Here is a 21,511-nt window from a genome sequence, read left to right as displayed (position 1 = left end):
GTGTTATATAATAGGAACACGGAGGGAGGGGGGATCGAACTCCCCTTAGGTCTGAGAGTTACCTGCTTACTGGAGATTCTACCCACACAAACTAAACAGAGAAAAAAAAGAATTTTCACAAATACCAGTTTGGGATTGACTATATTTGGACTCGGGTTTCCTTGTGAAGGGTTCCTCTGTGATTTGAAGCACCAAGCATAAAATACACATATAAAATCCCCTCTGTGCCACCTCCTTATTAGTAGTTGAGCAGTGCTCCCCACAGTGACTGAAGGAGCCAACTCTTAGTTACTGTGTGTGTGACATTAGGTGACAGTGTCTGTGTGTGTGTGACATTGGGTGACTGTCTTTATGACATTGGGTGACACTGTCTGTGTCTGTATGTGTGATATTGGGTGTCTGTGTGTATGACATTGGGTGACACTGTGACATTGGACGACTGTGTCTGTGACATTGGGTGACTGTGTCTGTGTGTGTGACATAAGGTGACTGTGTATAACATTGGTTGAGTGTGTGTGTGACATTAGGTGACACTGTGTCTGTATGTGTGATATTCGGTGTCTGTGTGTATGACATTGGGTGACACTGTCTGTATGTGTGACACTGTGTGTGACATCGGGTGACACTGTGCCTGTGACATTGTTAACAAAAAGCTTTTTCTTTCTGATTTTTAGACCTTTCTGGATAACAGCTTGTATATTGATTCATACAGGCTAATAAACCAAAATACAAGTACTGGGGAATATTGAGGATAATGGGACTTTATTATAAACATACTGTTATTCCCAAGCTCATATCTGTACCCACACTCCTGGACAAACTTCTAAGTATAATTATAATAAAACACATCTTACTGTACAAACACTTCTAATAGTTTACCTTCATGAATCAGGGGAAAGAGAGGGACACATGGATTGGGGTATACTAGACAAGTATATAACAACCTGTGTTATACCAGAAATAATGTGAGAAATATAACACACAGCCAGACGGTTATCTGACCTCTGACCCCAGTGTTCGTGGTAGAGAATTAGGTGCCTATTGATCTTTGATTGGTAATAACTCATCGCTTCGCCGTGACAGACGCTGTAGGTATGTGAATGTGTGTACAGTAATACAGAGAGCCCACATGCAGTTCCAGCAATAAATAAAATAATCAAATGTGAAAATATAGATAAAAATATAGATTGAATATTTAAAAAAATTTCAATTTAAAAAAAAAATAAAAAGATTTCTTAAATGCTTTTCATCTGTTATTGCCATACTGAGATGGAGACAACAGAACAGGTATTACCAAGGGTAGAAGTAATGATACGATACTTATGTAAAGTCATGGGGAAGCTATCACCAGCAAAGGCCACAAATCATACCGCCGGTAACGGGGGTGCCATCGCTGCTTACCCTTTCATGTTTTAGGCTAAATAAAAACAAAAGTCCTTTCACTGGAGAAAATACCCGGTTTTGCCGGCAGTGGGCTTTTTAATTTATTGGCCCCTTAGAGTGTAAGTTCCTACGGCCAGGGACTGATGGGAATGATTAAACATGATGTGTAAACAGCTGAGTAATATCTTATAGTGGCAGAGAATCAATTCCTCATTTCTAGGTGTTCTTGTCCCCTTCAGATAATAAAATGACGGAAAGTTAATTAACTCTTCAGCTGCCACATCAGCGACTAATGATCAGCTTGATGGCGAGAATTATTATATTATATATCACATTAGATTAGCCAATTCATTGCAGTCTCTGCAACATCCGCAGCAGAGCAGCGCTGCCACCTGGTGGCCGAACTGAAAAACAGGCTGAAGTCTCTACATTTCCCCATTTCATTTTCAGTACAGGACACAGCATCGCAGAATGATGCTTTCAGTAGGGATTTGTGTCCTAAAGCTATTGAGAATTTTACAGCTCAGTAAGTAACCACAGTGTATGCAGGAATATATGACAAAAGAGTCTTCCTTCACAATTAGGGAAAACAAGAAACTTGGAACATAACTGCTGTCAGTGTAAAGTAGAATGGGTTACAGGGGACAACTACAAAGGGTTAACTGTGGGCCACAAAATATACACCGTCAATTTTTTCCTATCTCATTGTCTGTGGGTCAACATTCGGCTACTGCTAATTAGCTTTTACCTGAATTTAATTATACATGGAATAAGCGATTCTTTAAATCTTAGGGTTTAGTTACTTTGGCTCCACAATATTAACTTTATTCCCCGTGAAAAGATTAGAAATGACTAAAGAAAACTTAGATAACTGGCATTGTCTTTACAGTATGACCACTTGTCTTGATAACTGGTTCCCACAGTTTTTGAAGAGAATGACTTGGTAATTTAGGGTATGGGTACATGGGTGATTTGACCTGTAGGCCAGCATGTCACATTAGGTCAGACAGAAGATATGTAATAACTGCTTCCCTATGGCGCTGTGAGAGATGTCGCAGCCCCCTGTTTCTGGCAACATTAATTAGTGTGAGTCACAATCACACAGGGTCCTGTGCGGGGTTAGGACTGTTTTACTGAACCATGACGGTCACAGACATTTAAACTCATACTGAGCCAGTGCTGCAGAGTATTAATCCTCCTGTATAATAACTGCAATTGTTACCATGCAGAATAAACCTGACATTAATGATTGTGCAGTTTGTGGTCACTGAAGTGGCTGTTTGTTAAGTATAGTGGACTAACGGACTCTGAGTCAATACACCAACCACAAGGTAGGACACTGGGCTTAACTTTTTTTGTTTGAATTGTAAAGTTTAATGTAGGTAATGTAAGGACAACATGATCATTAGTGCCACAGAGGCAGGTGCATAGTTTTATATTAATAAGGGCAGAAAAACTAAATCTTTCTATGTTTTAGGCGCTAGACCAGGGTGTCCACACCTATTGTATCTGTTTTCAGGCCAGAAATATCTGTGTGTAGCCACTATTGATCTCATGATGGAAACATTAGGAATACATATTAGGAACACTAATTAAAAATTAATTATTCTTAACATTAGGGCCTTTTCACCTCTTTGTCTGTTTAACCCAGTTTGTTTATTAGTTTACTATGTTTGTCCCCAATTGTAAAGCGCTACGGAATATGTTGGCGCTATATAAATAAATGATGATGATGAATATTATTCAGGTATGTTCGGATCATCTGACATAATGCAGAAAATAATTTATGCTGCGGGCACTTGTCCTCGAAACCAAAACTCAAATATTACACAAGAGCTTATTCCTCCCAGTGGTATATATTCCTGTTAGGTGCCACGAGCAGAGGGGGGTACGATACCTGCTCCTAGGCACACAGCAAGGTGTTATAAACAAGACCTCCAATACCTGTCCGCCTTTTTCTCCCGAGGGTCCTTCTTTGCCTGGGTGACCCTGTGAAATGAAGAGGAGACGGAGTCAGAGATTTCCAGACACTGCCACACAATTAGCAGCACACCTGGGCGCCGCGCCGCGCACAAGCACTGACTGTGCCCATAGATCTTGTATAAACGCCGGCACGTCACCTGCATACCAATGACTGAGTACTCTGCCCGGTATTGTTGTTTGTGAGCTTAGAGCGAGCCCAGCGCTGGGAGAAACCTCTGCATTACCATTTACGGCAGCAGTTTGTTTAGCGTCCTCACCTGAAGTCATTAAATAGATTTTGTTTTCAGCAGTCCTTGCTTAAAATTCAAGCTGTGGCGTTTTCTCTGCATAATCTAAACATTAAATAAGTGAAATCCATCTCAGACTGCTGAGGATTGAAGAAATGTTCTTTTATAACTTTGAATAGAAGGTTTATGGTTTCCATTATGGGGAGCAACCGATACAAGATAACCCGTTCTTCACCTCTCTCTTATACGCAACATGACCATAATTAGCTACTTGTTATTATACATTACATATCAAGGTACCGCATTGGTATAGTAGGACTGTACACTTTTATTCTGTGCTGTTATAAATGATACAAATAAATATTTTGCCAAAAAGTCACAAATTGGTAAAGCTAAAATAAGCACTGAAGTGCTACTGGCCGGTTACATGTGACATATTTACACTATGCTTTTATATTGCTTTATTATATTATACCCATCGCCTGGTAATTCTCTAGAACCTCACTGAGGCATGAGGCACCGAGTGAAGACACTGGTCCTTAGTGAACTGACGGGCTGCCTTCTCAGTCCGCCTCCGCTGGCCAATATTTTTGAAATTCAGGAAAATCCTGCACATCTATAGAAGTTTGAGGTTCGAGCAAGAGATATAGAAAAATGTGTAGCCCCAGTCACACAAGAGACAATGTAGCTGATAATATAGCTCAAGCAGATACAGGATCTTATGTCACATGTTCCACAGGAAGCTACACTGTATCCAGTCTGTGTTCTGCATAGGCGATATGTCTGTATAGTAATGTATGTATGATATGTGTATCTACTGGAAAAGCAGTGACCAGTGCGGGTACTTACAGGTGGTCCGTCAGCTCCATGTATTCCAGGAAGTCCGGGTTTCCCTAAGGGGCCCTGAAAATGACACAAAATACATTCAGAAGATTCTTTAGGTTGGATGTAGTGTCAGCAAGAGGCCATACCCTGTGGTTTACTCACAGGTACAAGCATAAAATCATCTGAAAATCACAGGCTAATGGCAACAGACTCATGAAAGAGACTTCTCTACTGCGGGTAGCGCACATGAAAGTTACTGAATTATCACTAACGTTCAGCCAGATAAATCAGGACACATATTACATTGTGGCAGTTTACAGTCCAGCTTAGTCCTGGATAACACATCTGGTTTCCATTGAGGACAGAGATAGGAAAACACATTTAAATATTCCCATATCATTATTATAGCAGTCGCCATTAGTGGCGCCCCCCCCAAGGCAGGCGGAGGAGATCGGGAAATAACAAGCTCACATCTATTTGACATGTTTAAAGGGACACAGACCAAGAACATCCAGTTTACATTACAGTTCTGTGATTTAATGTCTGGTTAATAGAAACATGAAAGCCAGCTACAGTCCTACAGGATTAATGTAAACAGTGTCATTCCTAATTGGTGGTTTTACCCACACGTAACTCGCCGGCTCCCCCAATAATACTGTGTCTCCCTCGCGGACACAGATGGAGAAGATGTTAGTGTGGGCAGTATCCAGGCATCTGGGACCTGTTACATTACCTTTTCTCCTGGAGGTCCGATCGCACCCTGTGGACCTGGAAGACCCTGCGGAGAAAACAAAGATGTTACAGACATAACAGGATATTTGCTTATTTATTTCTAGAAATCAGAGTTTACACCTCGGCTAAATCCTGACTGACAGCAGAATGTTGTGGAGGAGATCGGCCTGTTGTCAGGAGCTGTCTGATTTATCAGCTACAGAAAACGGACACTGAGGATTCAGTCGCTGACTAAACCACTAAGTGTGATATATTACTGCCACCTACTGGTTGTGAGAGGAACTACCTGACACAATGGAACAAAACCCATAATCAAAGGTACAGTAGGCAGAGAGTGGGACTCCAGGTGTTGTGGAACTACAAGTCCCGGAATGCCCTCTCAGCAATGGATGATGGCAGCAACTAAGTACATAGAATGTATAAATAAATTCCAGCTATGAGTAGTGTAGACTGATATCATATTACAGGAAACACCGAAGGAAGTGTTGTACCATTATTATGATAATATAACGGCTCAGCCATTGTCTCATTATTCCTACAAGTGCGGATCTCTGGGAAAAACTCTCTCTCCCCTGATCCCAACAGAATAACAGTAACAGGATCTCACAGTGTTACTGTCAAATTATTCACATGGATTCTGTTTGTCCCTATTAAAATTCAGAAAAGGTTGCCATGAGTTCAGGCATCAAGATGGCGGCCCTGTGGGAATGTCACAGGCACATCACCATCTGGGCACTCCATAAATAACATCAGAGGTTAAAGAGGCGGAAGAACTGGACCCAAGATCTGCTTGGTACTGACAAGGTTGTACTAACCATATGACAAATGCCAGAACCAAAGGAATCAGATATTTTATAAAATAAAATATCCTTAAAGGAAAAGTGTTACAAAATTCCAAATAAAATGTCAAAGTTCCATTGCACACTGTAAAACTAGACAAAATGATATATTACACAGCGAGCTTCTACTGTCCTGTCTCACTGAGCCGGGTGCCGATGTTGGGGTCGACCTGTGACATTTGAACCATGACTGAAATCCTGGCAGCCCCTTATTAGCCCCTCCTACAGTGGGCGTTTCCAAAAACTAAGCTCAGCCAGGACAGCAGATTTCGGAGGAGTATAGAGGATGGAAGCAACTTTTAAAGTTATGTTTAAATCATTCAGCTGAGAAAATGCTTTAAACTATGTCACTGAACTGATGTATTTTTCAGTTTCGTTGCGTTTTCATGGCTGTAAACAGTAAATGACATTTGTGTATAATTGAGACAATTTTCCCTCTTTGCTGGTTTGCATATATTAAACCTATTTTATTGGGAGCTATGATATGATACATAAATCCATCAGTCCAGCTAATAGGGGTATAATAACCTAACAGGTCTGTTTTACAGACCTAGATATGGGATGTTTTACATTTGGGGAAGTCACACAATGCTCTGAGTTCAGAGGTCCTGGAGACGGAGCCTCACCTGTGCGCCTGGGTTTCCTTGCTGTCCGGGAGGTCCAGGTTCACCTTGAGGTCCCTGAAAGAAAGGTCACCATGAAGGACAAGTATTCCCATATCTGACCAGATCTTCATTTTTATTAGCCACATGGGTCATGCAAACACTTACCACATTCCCCTTGGGTCCAACCTGGCCGTCCATCCCAGGAACACCCTGGAAAGAGCAGGTTACAGTGTTTAGCTGGATCATCATCTCTCAATGCAGAAATAAGACATAAAACCGGAACTCTGAATTCCTCTCTAATGAGACATCTGGATTTTGTTCCAACATTGCGGATACTTCTCTCCTTCACATTTCTCTTTTGTATTCTGCTTCCTCTCCCTTCTAATATCTGTCCACCGTCTGTTGTTATTCATCCACCCTGACCCACCACTTGCTGGTTCTCGTTAACCGTGACTTGTCCTTTCATCCATTCCAAGCCAACCACTTGTCCGTGTCTGTCCATTCCCACCATTCATCTCAGTCCTCCCAATCAACCAGACTACGTAATATATGTCCTTTCATACGTACCAACCCATCTACTTCACCCCATCTATAATAGGCTCATCCATCCTGACTCATACATTTCCCATCTATGTCTATCCCAACCTATTTACTTGTACTATTACCCATCTACTTCACCCCATCTATAATAGGCTCATCCATCCTGGCCCATACATTTCCCATCTGACCATCCCAACCGATTTACTTGCACTATTACCCATCCCAACCCATCTACTTCACCCCATCTATACCAGTCTCATCCATCCTGGACCATACATTTCCCAGCTATGTCCATCCTGAACTATTTACCTATAATATTACCTATCCTAACCCATCTACTTACCCTCCACCATCTATCTTGATCTCTTGTCCTCCCATCTATCATTCATGAAATGTATCTTGCTCACCCGCTACGATGCATCCTGCGCGGCCCTGTCCTCTAACCCTCTCTAGAGGGCACAGTGTCTATAGTAAGCACTGAGCGTGCTCTATCCTACTATACAATACACTAGAACTGCTAGGTAACATGACAGGAGCAAAAATCACAATTCTTACAACGCATTATATGACCCATTATGATAATACATCAGCAATAACCCTAATTCTGCAATAGGCCATAAACAGGCATCTCAGACACAGCCTGTGTCACTGCAGCAGCTGTTGGAACATTTGGACATGTAACGATGCGTCTAACAGAAGCTTTGTGTAGACCGGGGGTTGTTCGGAGAACATTACACGGTGCTGACAGATGTGTATTTTCGGGGCCCTGGAATAAGCTATTTAACACTGCAACTTATCAGCAATATTTAAATAAGGCCAAGGATTGCACATTAATTTCCCAGTTCAGGCTCATTGAGCCCTGCTGGTTCGCCGTTATGTGTGGATCTGTGGAATGATGCGAGAGACGGATTACTGCAGATACAGCAACCTCTGTCACGCACAGCGCCTCTAATCTCATGCATCGGGGGAGGTACTTACGTGTTGCCCAGGGGGCCCTGGTGGTCCTTTTGGTCCAAGCAAACCACGTGGTCCCTAAAAAGAAGATAGAAAATTGGAATTACAAAATAATAGAGAGAAAGGACCACACTCGGGTCTATTAATGAGATTGCAGCATACAAATTGGGAATTATGGGACAGGGTCGGTATGCCTAACATATATATTCATTAGGGAGGGATTAATTCTGTAATCTCTGGGTTTCCAGAATTGAAAGGACCAATTCATGGCATGTTACAAGCCGGGGCTCAGGAATTTTGTGCATCAATAAATTCTGTCCTGTTCAGGGTACCCAGAGGGTGCTTCTAGTTAGTGGGTTGATAATGAGGAGATATAAAGCACTTACAGGTTCACCTGGCAATCCCCTGGGTCCAACGTCTCCGTCATCGCCCTACAAAAAGCAGAGAGATGTGTACAACGTGATATATTCAGCTCTTCCTCTCTCTAATCCAATCCCCCTGTTATTCGGACCTGTCCCCCCTTTAACTGTCGTTTCCAGGTCAGTTGCACCAATTCATTCTGCCCATTTGTACTGAAGATCAGTTTTGCAGACTATATGGATACAGGTTTATGAAGCTGTAAGCTATGATTGCAGCTATGATGATCGTCGTCTATAAGTTGAACACACATTGGTTCTGGCTATGCCATTATATGCAGTCCAGAGACTGGAGAGTCTACTTACCCTCTCACCGTCCTCTCCTGGTGGGCCTGGAGGCCCGTGGGGACCGTTTTCACCCTATGAATAATCAACAACAACCATTGATCAGCACATGCTCATGTAGCTAAACACCTGAAAAACAATGAGGAAAGAAAATGAACCTTACCCGATGTCCTTTTTCACCAGGTAAACCAGCTAATCCATCAAATCCTCTGTCACCCTAGAACAGAGGCAAATCGAGTTATTATTTATGTCTCATATCCATGCTTCATACGCACCTGGCTCCCAGGGGTAAGGGAATATATGTGTGCCCTACCTTAGTTCCAGTTTGTCCAGGCATTCCACGAGCACCATCACTACCAGCTCGACCCTGAGGGGTGATAAGCAACAATCAGACAGCGGTCACTCAGAAAAGACACATAACAGTGGAATGATCATTGTGACTCTTAGGCCCCCGTTGGAGCCTCATACGATGGTGGGGTACTAACACAGTGCTTATATTTGCTGGCACCTCATGTACCGTAATACCGGACACGTGAGCAGGAGCACATCACGCCAGGCTCCAGCAGTACTTTGCTCTGAACTAAATCTCCCCCATACCGTTGTAATTTATAGAATTATGATTATTATTTTATGAAGCTGATCAAGCTGGGCTTCCATTTCTGACGGTCAAAACGTTCTCGTCTCTTTTAGTAATGAAGCCACAACACAGGACAAAGAACAAAACCATTTCAATGACGATGTCTGTAAAGAGAATCTTGTCGCATTGACAGTAACAAAACAATAAAAGATTTAGATCCTGGGGAACTGACTTCTGATGATCTGTGGCTGGAGGGAAGAGATTCCAGATCACAGGCAGATCAAAATAGGATCATCTACACATCTTATATTTATATGGTTTCAATATCTTATTACCTTTTAAAGGAAACAGCCATAATGTATTATTTTCATATAAAATAACTTCTCCGCTCCCTCTCCTCCGCTGTGTGCCCACCTCTAACTCACCTCTTCAGCCTGTCTCTCTCCACTGGCACAGTTCCATCCTCCTTTAAACATGCGCTCATCTCACCTATTCTAAAGAAACCATCTCTCGGTCCAGCCCCTCTCTCCACCTACCGCCCTATTTCTCTCCTCCCCTTTGTCTCCAAACTACTTGAGCGATTAGTGTACAAACACCTGTCTCACATTCTCTCCTCTCTTTCCATTCTGACTCTCTGCAATCAGGCTTCTGCCCCCAACATTCCACTGAAACTGCTCTCACAAAAGTGACCAATGATCTACTTGCTGCAAAATGTAATGGTAATTTCTCCATACTCATCTCCTGGACCTCTCTGCTGCTGGTGACACTGTTGATCACCCTCTTCTCCTACACACCTTTGACTCCATTGACCTTTGTGACACAGTCCTTTCCTTGGTTTACTTCCTACCTATCCAACTGCTCCTTTAGTGTTTCTACCTCTGGCACATCCTCCCCTCCAGTCCCACTATCTGTTGGGGTCCCACAAGGATCTGTTCTTGGCCCTTTGCTTTTTTCATTGTGCACTTCTTCTCTTGGGGCAATAATTAACTCATTCGGCCTCCAATACCACCTCTACGCTGATGACACCCAAATCTATATCTCTTCCCCTGACCTCCCCCCTTCTGTACTATCTCATGTAACCAACTATCTTTCTGCTATCTCCACATGGATGTCACTATGCTAGCTAAAGCTCAACATGTCCAAAACAGAGCTTATTACCTCCCCTCAAATTTCCCTCACTGTCAATAACTCCACAATATTTCAGTCTCCCAAGTCCGCTGCCTTGGTGTCACACTTGTCTCTGCCCTCTGCTTTATTCCTGACATCTAGATTCTCTCTGTCCCCTCAATTCCACCTTAAAAACATTGCCAAAAATACGCCCTTTTCTTACTCAACATGCTACCAAATCTTTTATCCATTCTCTCATCATCTCCCGTCTTGACTGCTGCAGCCTCCTGCTATCTGGCATTCCCGACACCGATATATCCACACTTCAATGCATCCTAGATGCTGCTGCAAAACTGATCTTCCTCTCGCCGCTCACATCTGCTGCACCACTCTGCAGATCCCTACACTGGCTCCCTGTGTCCTCCAGAATCCTATTCATATTACTCAGCCTTACCTACAAAGCCCTCAACAACACCTCTGCATACATCTAAAATCTCATATCAAAATACTCTCCCTCCTGCCCTCTTAGATCTACCTCTGACCTGCGCCTTGTCTCATCTCTGTTATCCACCTCTCACTCCCGCCTATTGCACACCACTTATGTTAGTACTCATTTCTTAATAGAGTACTTTTTCAATGAAAAAAAATAAATAACTTGAAACTTTTTGATTCAGAAACTCCCACTAAATAGGGTTCATATTTTGAACTTCTGCTCCACAGGAGGTCTCTATTTCTGTATCGGTGGAAATCTTCCAGCTCTACAACATGTAATTGTACACTGCATGTCCTTTATATGAAAGACAAAACAACTACACTCCATGACCAGGCTTAGGCTCCCTTTGACTGGCATGCTGGTACTTATAGTGCTACAACAGCTGGTGCTCTGCAGACTCACCCTTCGTCCAGGCTTTCCCAATGGGCCGACGGGACCTTGAGTACCACGTGGACCCTATAGAAATACACAGCACAATGAGATATATCATGAACAAGACGGATCACATGACCTCAGTTCTTCATAACAGACAGAATATCCACTAAGAGCAAAAGAGTTGTTGTAAAAACCTGGGGAGACCTTTACATACTTCTAATAACACACACAACAAAGCTCTATATGGCCTATGTTATTATAGTGTATATATGGTCTATGCTATTATACTTTATATATGGTCTATGCTATTATACTTTATAGATGGCCTATTCTATTATACTTTATATATGGTCTATGCTATTGTACTTTATATATGGTCTATGCTATTATACTTTATACATGGTCTATGCTATTATACTTTATATATGGCATATTCTATTATACTTTATATATGGCCTATGCTATTATACTTTATATATGGTCTATGCTATTATACTTTATATATGGCCTATTCTATTATACTTTATATATGGCCTATGCTATTATACTTTATATATGGTCTATGCTATTATACTTTATACATGGTCTATGCTATTATACTTTATAGATGGCCTATTCTATTATACTTTATATATGGTCTATGCTATTATACTTTATATATGGTATATGCTATTATACTTTATATATGGTCTATACTATTATACTTTATATATGGTCTATGCTATTATACTTTATATATTGTCTATGCTATTATACTTTATATATGGTCTATGCTATTATACTTTATATATATGGTCTATGCTATTATACTTTATATATGGCCTATTCTATTATACTTTTTATATGGTCTATGCTATTATACTTTATATATGGTCTATGCTATTATACTTTATACATGGTCTATGCTATTATACTTCATATATGGCATATTCTATTATACTTTATATATGGCCTATGCTATTATACTTTATATATGGTCTATGCTATTATACTTTATATATGGCCTATTCTATTATACTTTATATATGGCCTATGCTATTATACTTTATATATGGTCTATGCTATTATACTTTATACATGGTCTATGCTATTATACTTTATATATGGCCTATTCTATTATACTTTATATATGGCCTATGCTATTATACTTTATATATGGTCTATGCTATTATACTTTATATATGGTCTATTCTATTATACTTTTTATATGGTCTATGCTATTATACTTTATATATATGGTCTATGCTATTATACTTTATATATGGCCTATTCTATTATACGTTTTATATGGTCTATGCTATTATACTTTATACATGGTCTATGCTATTATACTTTATATATATGGTCTATGCTATTATACTTTATAGATGGCCTATTCTATTATACTTTATATATGGTCTATGCTATTATACTTTATACATGGTCTATGCTATTATACTTTATAGATGGTCTATGCTATTATACTTTATATATGGTCTATGCTATTATACTTTATATATGGCCTATTCTATTATACTTTATATATGGTCTATGCTATTATACTTTATACATGGTCTATGCTATTATACTTTATAGATGGTCTATGCTATTATACTTTATACATGGTCTATGCTATTATACTTTATATATGGCCTATTCTATTATACTTTATATATGGTCTATGCTATTATACATTTGCCGGTCAAAATCCTTTTTGACAGTCAGGAGAGGAGTTAATACATAAAGATCTATACATAGAAGGGAACGGGCACAGGGAATTTCTCCACTGGGGGCAGTTGGTTGGTTGGTTTGTGCAGAAAGGAAACGTGAGGGAATTATGGGGGATAAATACTCACCTGTGGCCCTAAATCCCCTGACTCCCCCTTTAATCCGGAAGAACCTGATGATCCCTGCAATGAGAATAATGTTAGTAACAATATCACGTGACCAGTGAAGTACAACGTCACGTGACCAGTGAAATACAACATATCAGCTTACTTACCATTGGGCCGGGCCTTCCTGTGAGTCCCATAGGACCAGATGGTCCCCGCAATGCCAGCTGAAAGCAGTAAACAGACAGGTTTAGGGTGCACACAAACATTCTACTGACTGACACAGGAACAGATGAAGCCAATGACCATTTGTCCCATCCACGCTGCCAATTCTACAAGTGTCTTATCCTCGGGATAGACTTGTGTTTACTCCAAACATGTCTCCATCTGCTGGAAGTATGATCCATTCAGTGAAACAATCCCCACCCGGTATTTATTATATCTGGAAATAAGTCCCTTCCTGAACTCTTCTTCTTATGTTCTTGGGTATTTCAGTGCTTTACCCTCAGCTCTGTGCCTCTATCTTATCTATAACTTACTAAGGTGATCTAGGGAGCTGCGAGCTGAAATCCAGCGAGATATTACCGTATTAACGGTAATATTTTTCGAGCGCGGGATTTTAGCGGTTCTGGCTAACAATTGAATACCCCCCTTTGTTTCAGTCTACATTACATCCCACTTTACTGCAACATGATACAGATATCAGGTAATAAGGTCATCTCCAGGGGCTGTCACATTACAGGTTACTCCCAGAAGCCGGGGACTTACTCTGGCCTGTTGCAGAATCGCTTGAGCCTGGGCCTCTTGTGCAGAAAGTTGGGGACCTTTGGATGAAGCATCTGATCCTCCAGAGAAGCGGAACTGCGAGGAACGGAGAGAAGAACAGACAATGATTTGTATTTTGGACTACATGGCCAGCAGTAAATGCATCAACTATTTCCGTCCCAGAGGCCCTTACAGGAAGTGACATAACCAGATAATGTGACCGATGTGTTTCAGATATTGTATACTCCTGTACACTAGTATGAATGTGCTTTATACATAGAGAAAAGAATGTTCTACAACAATAGAAATCATCTGATTACTAATAGGGCAGTTTATTTACTCATCCTAATCAGTCTCTTGGTATTTGGGACAGACTTTCAGAAAATGATGGTAGCACACAGTTAGCAACTAATAAATTAGATGACTGTCCACCCAAAACTAATATAAGAAAAGTGCAGCTCACATTCTACTACAACATATTGCTACATATATACAGGTAAGTATCTGTAGAATATATAGAGGTAATTACAAATCATGGCAAAAAACAGACAACAGCAAATTATTTTCCATGAGCTTCTTTGAATCTGTCCGTGGATGGCAGAAGCCGTCTCTGCTCTTCCCTAAGATCAGGGGAATAGGCCTCGGCCTGGCGTCACGCAACTGCTATTATAAAGCCATATCTACATTTTATTCTACGCAGTAAATACACCATTTTGTTGACTACAAACAAACCAAGACGACGTTTTTATTTCCTCCCCCTCCCTTGTGCTACTTTTGTACAGTATAAAAACTGCTCCCTTTTAAAATAGCTCTTAGATTTATTCCTACTTAAAAGGCCCTATCTAGACTCCATGAAATTGCAGCGTATTGAATAATATATAAATCACACGTATATCACGAGGATTCCTGCAGCAGGAGGGCAGCGTGCCACAGGCTGAGCGCCTAATGAGAATACGTTTAACCTGTGCGGCGCCCAGGGGAGGGCTGACAAATTTTAGGGGTCAAGATTCAACTCAGCAGCCTATTGGGTACATTTTAAAGGGAAAAAAATTGCAAGTGGCCCAGTGATCCAGCCCAAAGTAGCCAACTATGGGACCGGCCTGGGTGGCAGATGCCCCTGGCTGTGCCTGAGGCTACACAATGATGTTTATTATCCCGGATTGTACACTAGGGGCGCAGGCATTACATTACTGTACTGATGGAGGTCCTGCAGCCAGTGCCATGTACAACAGGGACAGTATAATATGCGCAAAAACAGCACTGTCAATCCTTAAACATCTATTTTATTTTATTCTTGATCTGTGAAATTTGCAATTATTCCCAGAAATAAAAATCGTTATGGGTCTATTCTGATGGCTAACAATAAATTAATTTATCCAAAAACAGATTAACCACCTAATTACAGTCAGATTAAAAGAACATTTATGTCTATTTTTAAATAATAACCAACAAAACGTTGCCAATTCCCCGACAAGAGCGGCGCAGCAGCGATCACTAGGGCTTCTGAGCGACATCAAGTCATTACCTATCGCTTTCTATGTCCTTTTAATAAACTAACACGTCCGCACATCATTACAGAGTGTCACTGTGAATTTGGCAGGCGCTGGAGCCCTTTGAAGCAAGTTCCATCATGTGATTATTATTTTAGCACAAACAACAATTTTTACTAATGAGAAACTTCCAGCAAATCTATAGCCGTGCTGATTTTTCTGCCAAAGGCATTAGTGTCTATTTGATTATGTTTAACAACGCAAAAAAAAAAAAAGAGATAAATAGGGTATATACATTGTGGTAAACAGGAAGATGGAAAGTGCAGGAAATCTGGTGGATAGGAGAAAAGGACAAAATCCCGGAAGGCGACACAGAGAACCTGCCTATAACGAGGCGAGCGCTGTGGGCCGTTACAGGCGCTATACGGGTTGTAGCTGGATATACATATCATACATAAGGGGCTCTATGGAAGCCCACATCTGTGTCTGTTTAGTGATGTATTGGAAGAGATAGGGTGTGCGGGGCAGGCTTGCAACTGATTGGTCAATGTAAAGCATGTGAAGTCACATGATCACTTTCTGCTCTTTGCTTGTTGAGGATAGGCTGTGGTCCACAGCAGAGGAAGGCAGAACCCACAGACCTTTTAGTATAGGCCTGTTGTGAAACTACAAGTCTCAGCATGCCCTACCAGCTATCGGCTGGCTATTTACTAGTAGAACATGCTGGGGCTTGTAGTTTCACTACACCTGGCAAGCCACAGGTGGGTCAGGCCTGTTGTAGTACAAGATGAGCAGCATTCGTTGATCGGCTGAGATATATAATCCAGCGACAGCAGTCTACACCTGATCTGACAGCTTCAGAACGCTGTCACAGTATTAAGGGACAATGGAATATTGACTGCACAGCACGTAAAGGAAACCATAACTTGTTCCTCATCACAGGTTCTATAAAGAGGAGATGGTTGAAACGAAGTTTACTTACAGGTAACATAAGCATAGTGCCTGGTGGTCCTGGTAATCCGTCAGCTCCAGGAAGACCTGGTCGGCCGGTGGGTCCCTGGAGGGTGAGAAGAAGAAAAGTATTGTAACGACACCAGTGGTAGAATTGTAGCCCATACTGTTCCCTGAATACAGACAGTGGCCTACATCAGAGGCAAAATGTTTCTATTTGACACCAAAAGATAAATTATCTAATCCAATAAAAAACACCCGATGCCATACTGGTGACTTGGCACCAGCCCAATATAAAACCTCTCCTACAGTCTGGGCATAAAAATGACTTTGCAAAAAATACATTCAACGCATTTATGTTACGTCACTAATGTATGTCTCCAACTTCTAACCTTTCCACTTGTTACTTTGTATCGCCATCTACAGCACTTGTTACTTTGTATCACCAACTACAGCACTTGTTACAATGGTATTTTGGTTTTACGTGTCCCATTTAGATTGTAAGCTCTGTGGGGCAGGGACCCGACTGTTCCGCTTCTCTCTCTCTGCACTTTGTTCTCCGTATGTTTTGGAACAATACTGTACATTGCTGCATCATTTTACTGTATTAATATTCATAGGTTTCACGAGCAGTATTCAGCATAAATAACGGAAGTATAATAACTCCATTAGTGCAGAAGATACTAAGCAGCTTTATAGACGCTAATGGGCTCCCAGCTCAGCCAGATTCTATTGTCATAAAGTAATGCTGTATGATAATGGAAATAAAAGGAACATCCGGTAATAATATGTATAATCCAGAGCTATGAACCAATCTGTCTGTCAGTCTCGGTCTTGCTTTGAAGATCAACCTGACAAGTGCTGGGAGTGTGCAATTCTGGAGAACAGCAACAATATTACTTTCATGTTATCGTTTTAACATGAAGCCAATAATTATTTTTCAGGATTTCCTCTTATAAACTCTGTTTTCCCTCTCTAAATTGTTCAGTGGTCTATTTATATGTCTGTCACTGCAAAATAGCGTCTGTCAGCTGGAAACCTTTGGTTTATGTTCCTTCTCCGGGAGAGTGTAACATGATCAGGGCCAATCAGTCATGTAGCTCCTCAGTGGTCACATGATGGCAGAGGAGGGAAGGGGGATAGTGCTATGAGAGGAGGGGCCAATCCTAAACCTCTCTGCTCTCTACATCATATATCATGTGACTGTGGTTGCCATGGTAATCATATGACAATAAGCAATATGTAAATCATTAATAGCAACTTGAAGAAGAACACTAAGGAAAATAAATAGAATAACCCAGCATGTCTTCTTACATGTACCTAGAGTGATTTATGTTAAAAGCACATCTTATTTTATTATGGGATCCGGTTTTAAACATCTTTGATAAAATACTAGAACTATGCCGAATGTATCAGACAATTTGTAAGATATTCATCCATTATTCATTCGATCACTGCACCATGAGTCACTGCAGGAGGTCAGTCCGGGACAATTCTTAAAAGAACAGGAAGTGTTCCTTGGAATTCTGGGCAACATGGCGATGATGGAAGAACCACCAAATATCTACCAAAATGACCTGTAACTTCTACAACGATTTCATTTATTTTATTGAAATAAACTTCCCAACGTGATTTATAAAAGGTGCCGTTTATGAAAACTGATAAGTATATGTTTTATCCATTGCTCGCTAAGCAGCAGATACACATTATGTGAGCGGCTGCAGCGTAAACACTTTGTACAGATCTGATTTTAGTACCAGTTTATAGACCTGCAGATGCATTCAGAATTGCACATTATCATTAATGCATGAATCAGCACTAATCATGTGAATGTATTACCTCACAGTCACACACACTGTGCAATGCTTTATCTAGTGACACATACTAATAACAATGAATAATTAGACAGATTTTATGCCAGTCAACAACTTAAAAAGACGACAATACATTTCTTCTCCGTATAATAATACAATTTAGTTTTTGCAGAATATCTCACAAGTGGTTTCCACTGTACTAGACAATCTGGAGACTGCACAGTGCGACAGCGTTATTACTATGCAGAGGAAACACTATATATTGTATACCCCCCACTAATAGCATCATTCATAGATGGAGTTAATGGCTTTGAGACATCTGTAAAAAATAAAGTTCTATATTTTCCTGAGTGGCCCCTGCATTAATTACTTCTAACTAATTGCATACTCTCAGCTTTCCAGTTATATGGGAATGTCCAAGAGGTTAATGGGTATGTGGGTGACGGTGGGGGCTTATCCGTGGTACAATATATTCTTACGTCACTTCTCAATGATTACATTTAGGTAATATAACCCCTGCTGTATAATATAATGATATTATAAGTCATCATTATGCTCAATGCCAAACCAAGGCCACACAGGACTCATCATTCAGCCCCCGTGACCACAGCAAGATGCATTGTGATACAATGTTACAGGTGGCTTTGATGTAGCAACTTACTGTAATTACCATCAGAATGGCTGCATTAATTAGTCATGGCCACTAGGTGGCAATCTCTGGTATCACTCACTATAGAGAAGATACAGATGTTGGAAATTAAATACTTTCTAAACTTCCATAATATTCCTCCAGGTCACCAGTTTGAGGCTGATCTGAATCTATATTTTTGGACCTTTTATCTAGGACACTGGGAATATATTTTCATTTTGGGAACAGTGAAGGGACCCCGGGACTTTGAATGCTGCAGAGTATTCCTAGCTATGTGACTCTCTGGCAAGAGGAGGTTAATTGGTGCGATTCCTGATCCCATCTCCAGCTCCCCCTCCCCTCCCCCCCCCCAGGCTCCAGGTCTTGGCTCCCACAATGTAGGGCTGAAAAGCAGTCTACGCCCTGCGATCGAATCTTATGCCTAATGATAACCATATGTGTGAGTAGTAAGGTATGATGTCATCTCTCTCTGCTACGCGCTGCTGGCCAGCCTCCCTGCATGGCTGCCATTAGTCCCCGGAGAATGGGGTACACCGCTCGGGTTATTATGACAAACACAGGTTACATTCCTGCTCGTGAAACGGAGCGTAACCTCTCATCGCCTACGTAAGAGGCCATCACACGATACAGACACGCTCCACTGAGACGCAGGGCGTCTACATCAAACAACTTAAAGTTTGGATGAAGTGTAGACGACCTAATTTACCACCTGGTTATAGCGACGTTTTGGCAACGGTCTGTTGGCTCAGGTGATGCTGCCGCAACTCACTACAATCAGCCATTATTTCTGTTGACATTATATATCCTAAAATGTCATTGTCCTTACCCTTGTTACTGGTGATCACATGTTTGAGCAATTTTTAAATGTATTTTAAGACTATCAGTGGGGGCAGCAAATTAACCATTTCACTTGGTGCCGCAAAGATGACATGGGTCAACGCAGGGGGGCGTGATGAGATGATTTGAGTCTCTGCCGCGCCCACTCCGCTGATGGTATGGGATTGATAAGCCGCATCCTCATGAATATTGATTAGGCTAAGAAAATATCCACTGGGTGTAGTCGACTAGTACAACATGATTAGGGGGGAGGGGGAGGATTGTATGAGGTTCAAGAACAGTCCAGTGGGTCAGTGGTCATTCCAATGCAATATAGAAAACTATCAGAGTCATGTAATCATAGGGAGAATGGTCTAATAAAGCAAATTATGACTAAATAATGATAGAGATATTCTTATTGTAGCTGTGGTTCCCAGTGTTACATTGTGTCAGACGACACCGATATAGTGCCAAACCTTCATTGAAGAGTTCTTTACAAAGGTTCTCAGTGTTCCTTATTATTATAATGAATTATTTATATATAAAATGACCACTTTGTACCATGCAGTGTTCATAAAGGAACGTACAACCCGGTAAGGACAGAGGACTGTGTGTCCCTGGGACTTGGGAAAACACCACTTAGACTTCTTGGGGAAGTGTCGTTTGTATTAGACATAATTCCTGTACTGAATACATCCGATACACCTGGTGTAGGTAATGTACAGTTTGTATCATTTATATTTACATGATATATTTCCTGCTTCCAATACATTAAAATTATGTTACTCCCAGCAAAGGCCGTCATTGCGCTACCCAGAAAATAAAACTCTAAAACGCATGTACGGAATTTACAGAGTTAGCGGAATTCAGTGTTCTGTGGTGGATATAACACACTAAGGACATAATGATCACTGTACATCACACTCTGCATACAGGAGAGAGCGATGAGTGTGACAATACAGACATACAGGACAGGCGCTCTCGTGCCCGCTAAGCATCCATCTTTAGAGGGCTACTGGGGGCTAGGCCTGGGCAATACACAAATATCAAGCAGATTGTTCTTACTCTTTCACCGGGGTCACCAGAAGGACCGGAGGGACCTGTAGTACCAGGAGGACCAGGATATCCCTGTAGAAAAGAGAACAGATTTACTATAATAATGTGTCCACAATGGTTGTTTATTAACAGAGTGAAATATTACAAAACTGGGGCATTACATGGAAAACATGAGGGTAACTAGTGTCACATTAACACCCCTACTGAACCCCGGAGATCCCCCACCACATCACATGACCATCTCAGGGGTCAGACGGGATACAGAATGTCAGCCCTGCAGGAATTTTAATCTAAAGGTTACTGATGCCATGGCGGCCTGAACCACTCAGGATTAACCTCAAACATCGGTTTCTGAAATGGATCTGTAATCAGTAGCTGGATGCAATACAGATTATGCACCATGATACTATTACAATGGCTCTGGGAATAAAAGCAGGTTTAATGAGCTTTCTGTTACCTGTTTGTACCCAGCTCCGCTAATTCTGAAAATGACAGAGCTACTAATTAACCTATCTGAGCTTAAACAGAGCTATTCTGAAATTCTGCCCTGCTAGCTTTCCTGAGAAACTGTGGATGGAGAAGCAGGTGGAACGGGCGTTCTGCATTAAGATAACCAAAGAGGTTTACAGTATTTTATTTAAGGAATCGATATTTCAACCACCCCTTCCGGCAAAGTAGAAAGAATAAAATAAAGTAAGAGACTTACGGCGGGTCCTTCTGTGCCAGGGGGCCCTTCAATCAGCATTCCCTGCAAAGAAACACAAGGGTTAGCGACAAGTTGTTACTAAACGCACTTTGACCAAATCTGCCTCTTCCCT

The 21,511-nt window shown here is 41.2% G+C and overlaps 1 protein-coding gene across 3 annotated transcripts in view; it reads right to left on the bottom strand.

Moving 5' to 3' along the window:
• Positions 1-21,511, bottom strand: part of COL5A1 (collagen type V alpha 1 chain) — a 270,218-nt gene that overhangs the window by 57,778 nt on the left and 190,929 nt on the right. For all 3 annotated transcript variants that reach the window (XM_075185732.1, XM_075185733.1, XM_075185735.1), the window contains 17 exons: positions 21,400-21,441; positions 20,703-20,765; positions 16,390-16,464; positions 13,921-14,013; positions 13,323-13,379; positions 13,177-13,230; positions 11,369-11,422; positions 9,103-9,156; positions 8,953-9,006; positions 8,811-8,864; positions 8,475-8,519; positions 8,113-8,166; positions 6,760-6,804; positions 6,616-6,669; positions 5,152-5,196; positions 4,443-4,496; positions 3,328-3,372 (listed from right to left, as the gene is read on the bottom strand). In XM_075185732.1, the coding sequence (XP_075041833.1) occupies positions 3,328-3,372; positions 4,443-4,496; positions 5,152-5,196; positions 6,616-6,669; positions 6,760-6,804; positions 8,113-8,166; positions 8,475-8,519; positions 8,811-8,864; positions 8,953-9,006; positions 9,103-9,156; positions 11,369-11,422; positions 13,177-13,230; positions 13,323-13,379; positions 13,921-14,013; positions 16,390-16,464; positions 20,703-20,765; positions 21,400-21,441 (942 nt within the window). The remainder of the gene's footprint in view (positions 1-3,327; positions 3,373-4,442; positions 4,497-5,151; positions 5,197-6,615; positions 6,670-6,759; positions 6,805-8,112; positions 8,167-8,474; positions 8,520-8,810; positions 8,865-8,952; positions 9,007-9,102; positions 9,157-11,368; positions 11,423-13,176; positions 13,231-13,322; positions 13,380-13,920; positions 14,014-16,389; positions 16,465-20,702; positions 20,766-21,399; positions 21,442-21,511) is intronic.

The sequence above is a fragment of the Mixophyes fleayi genome, chromosome 9, assembly GCF_038048845.1.
Source record: "Mixophyes fleayi isolate aMixFle1 chromosome 9, aMixFle1.hap1, whole genome shotgun sequence".
Classification (NCBI taxonomy): Eukaryota; Metazoa; Chordata; class Amphibia; order Anura; family Limnodynastidae; genus Mixophyes; species Mixophyes fleayi.
This window is presented reverse-complemented; position numbering and strand designations above follow the sequence as displayed.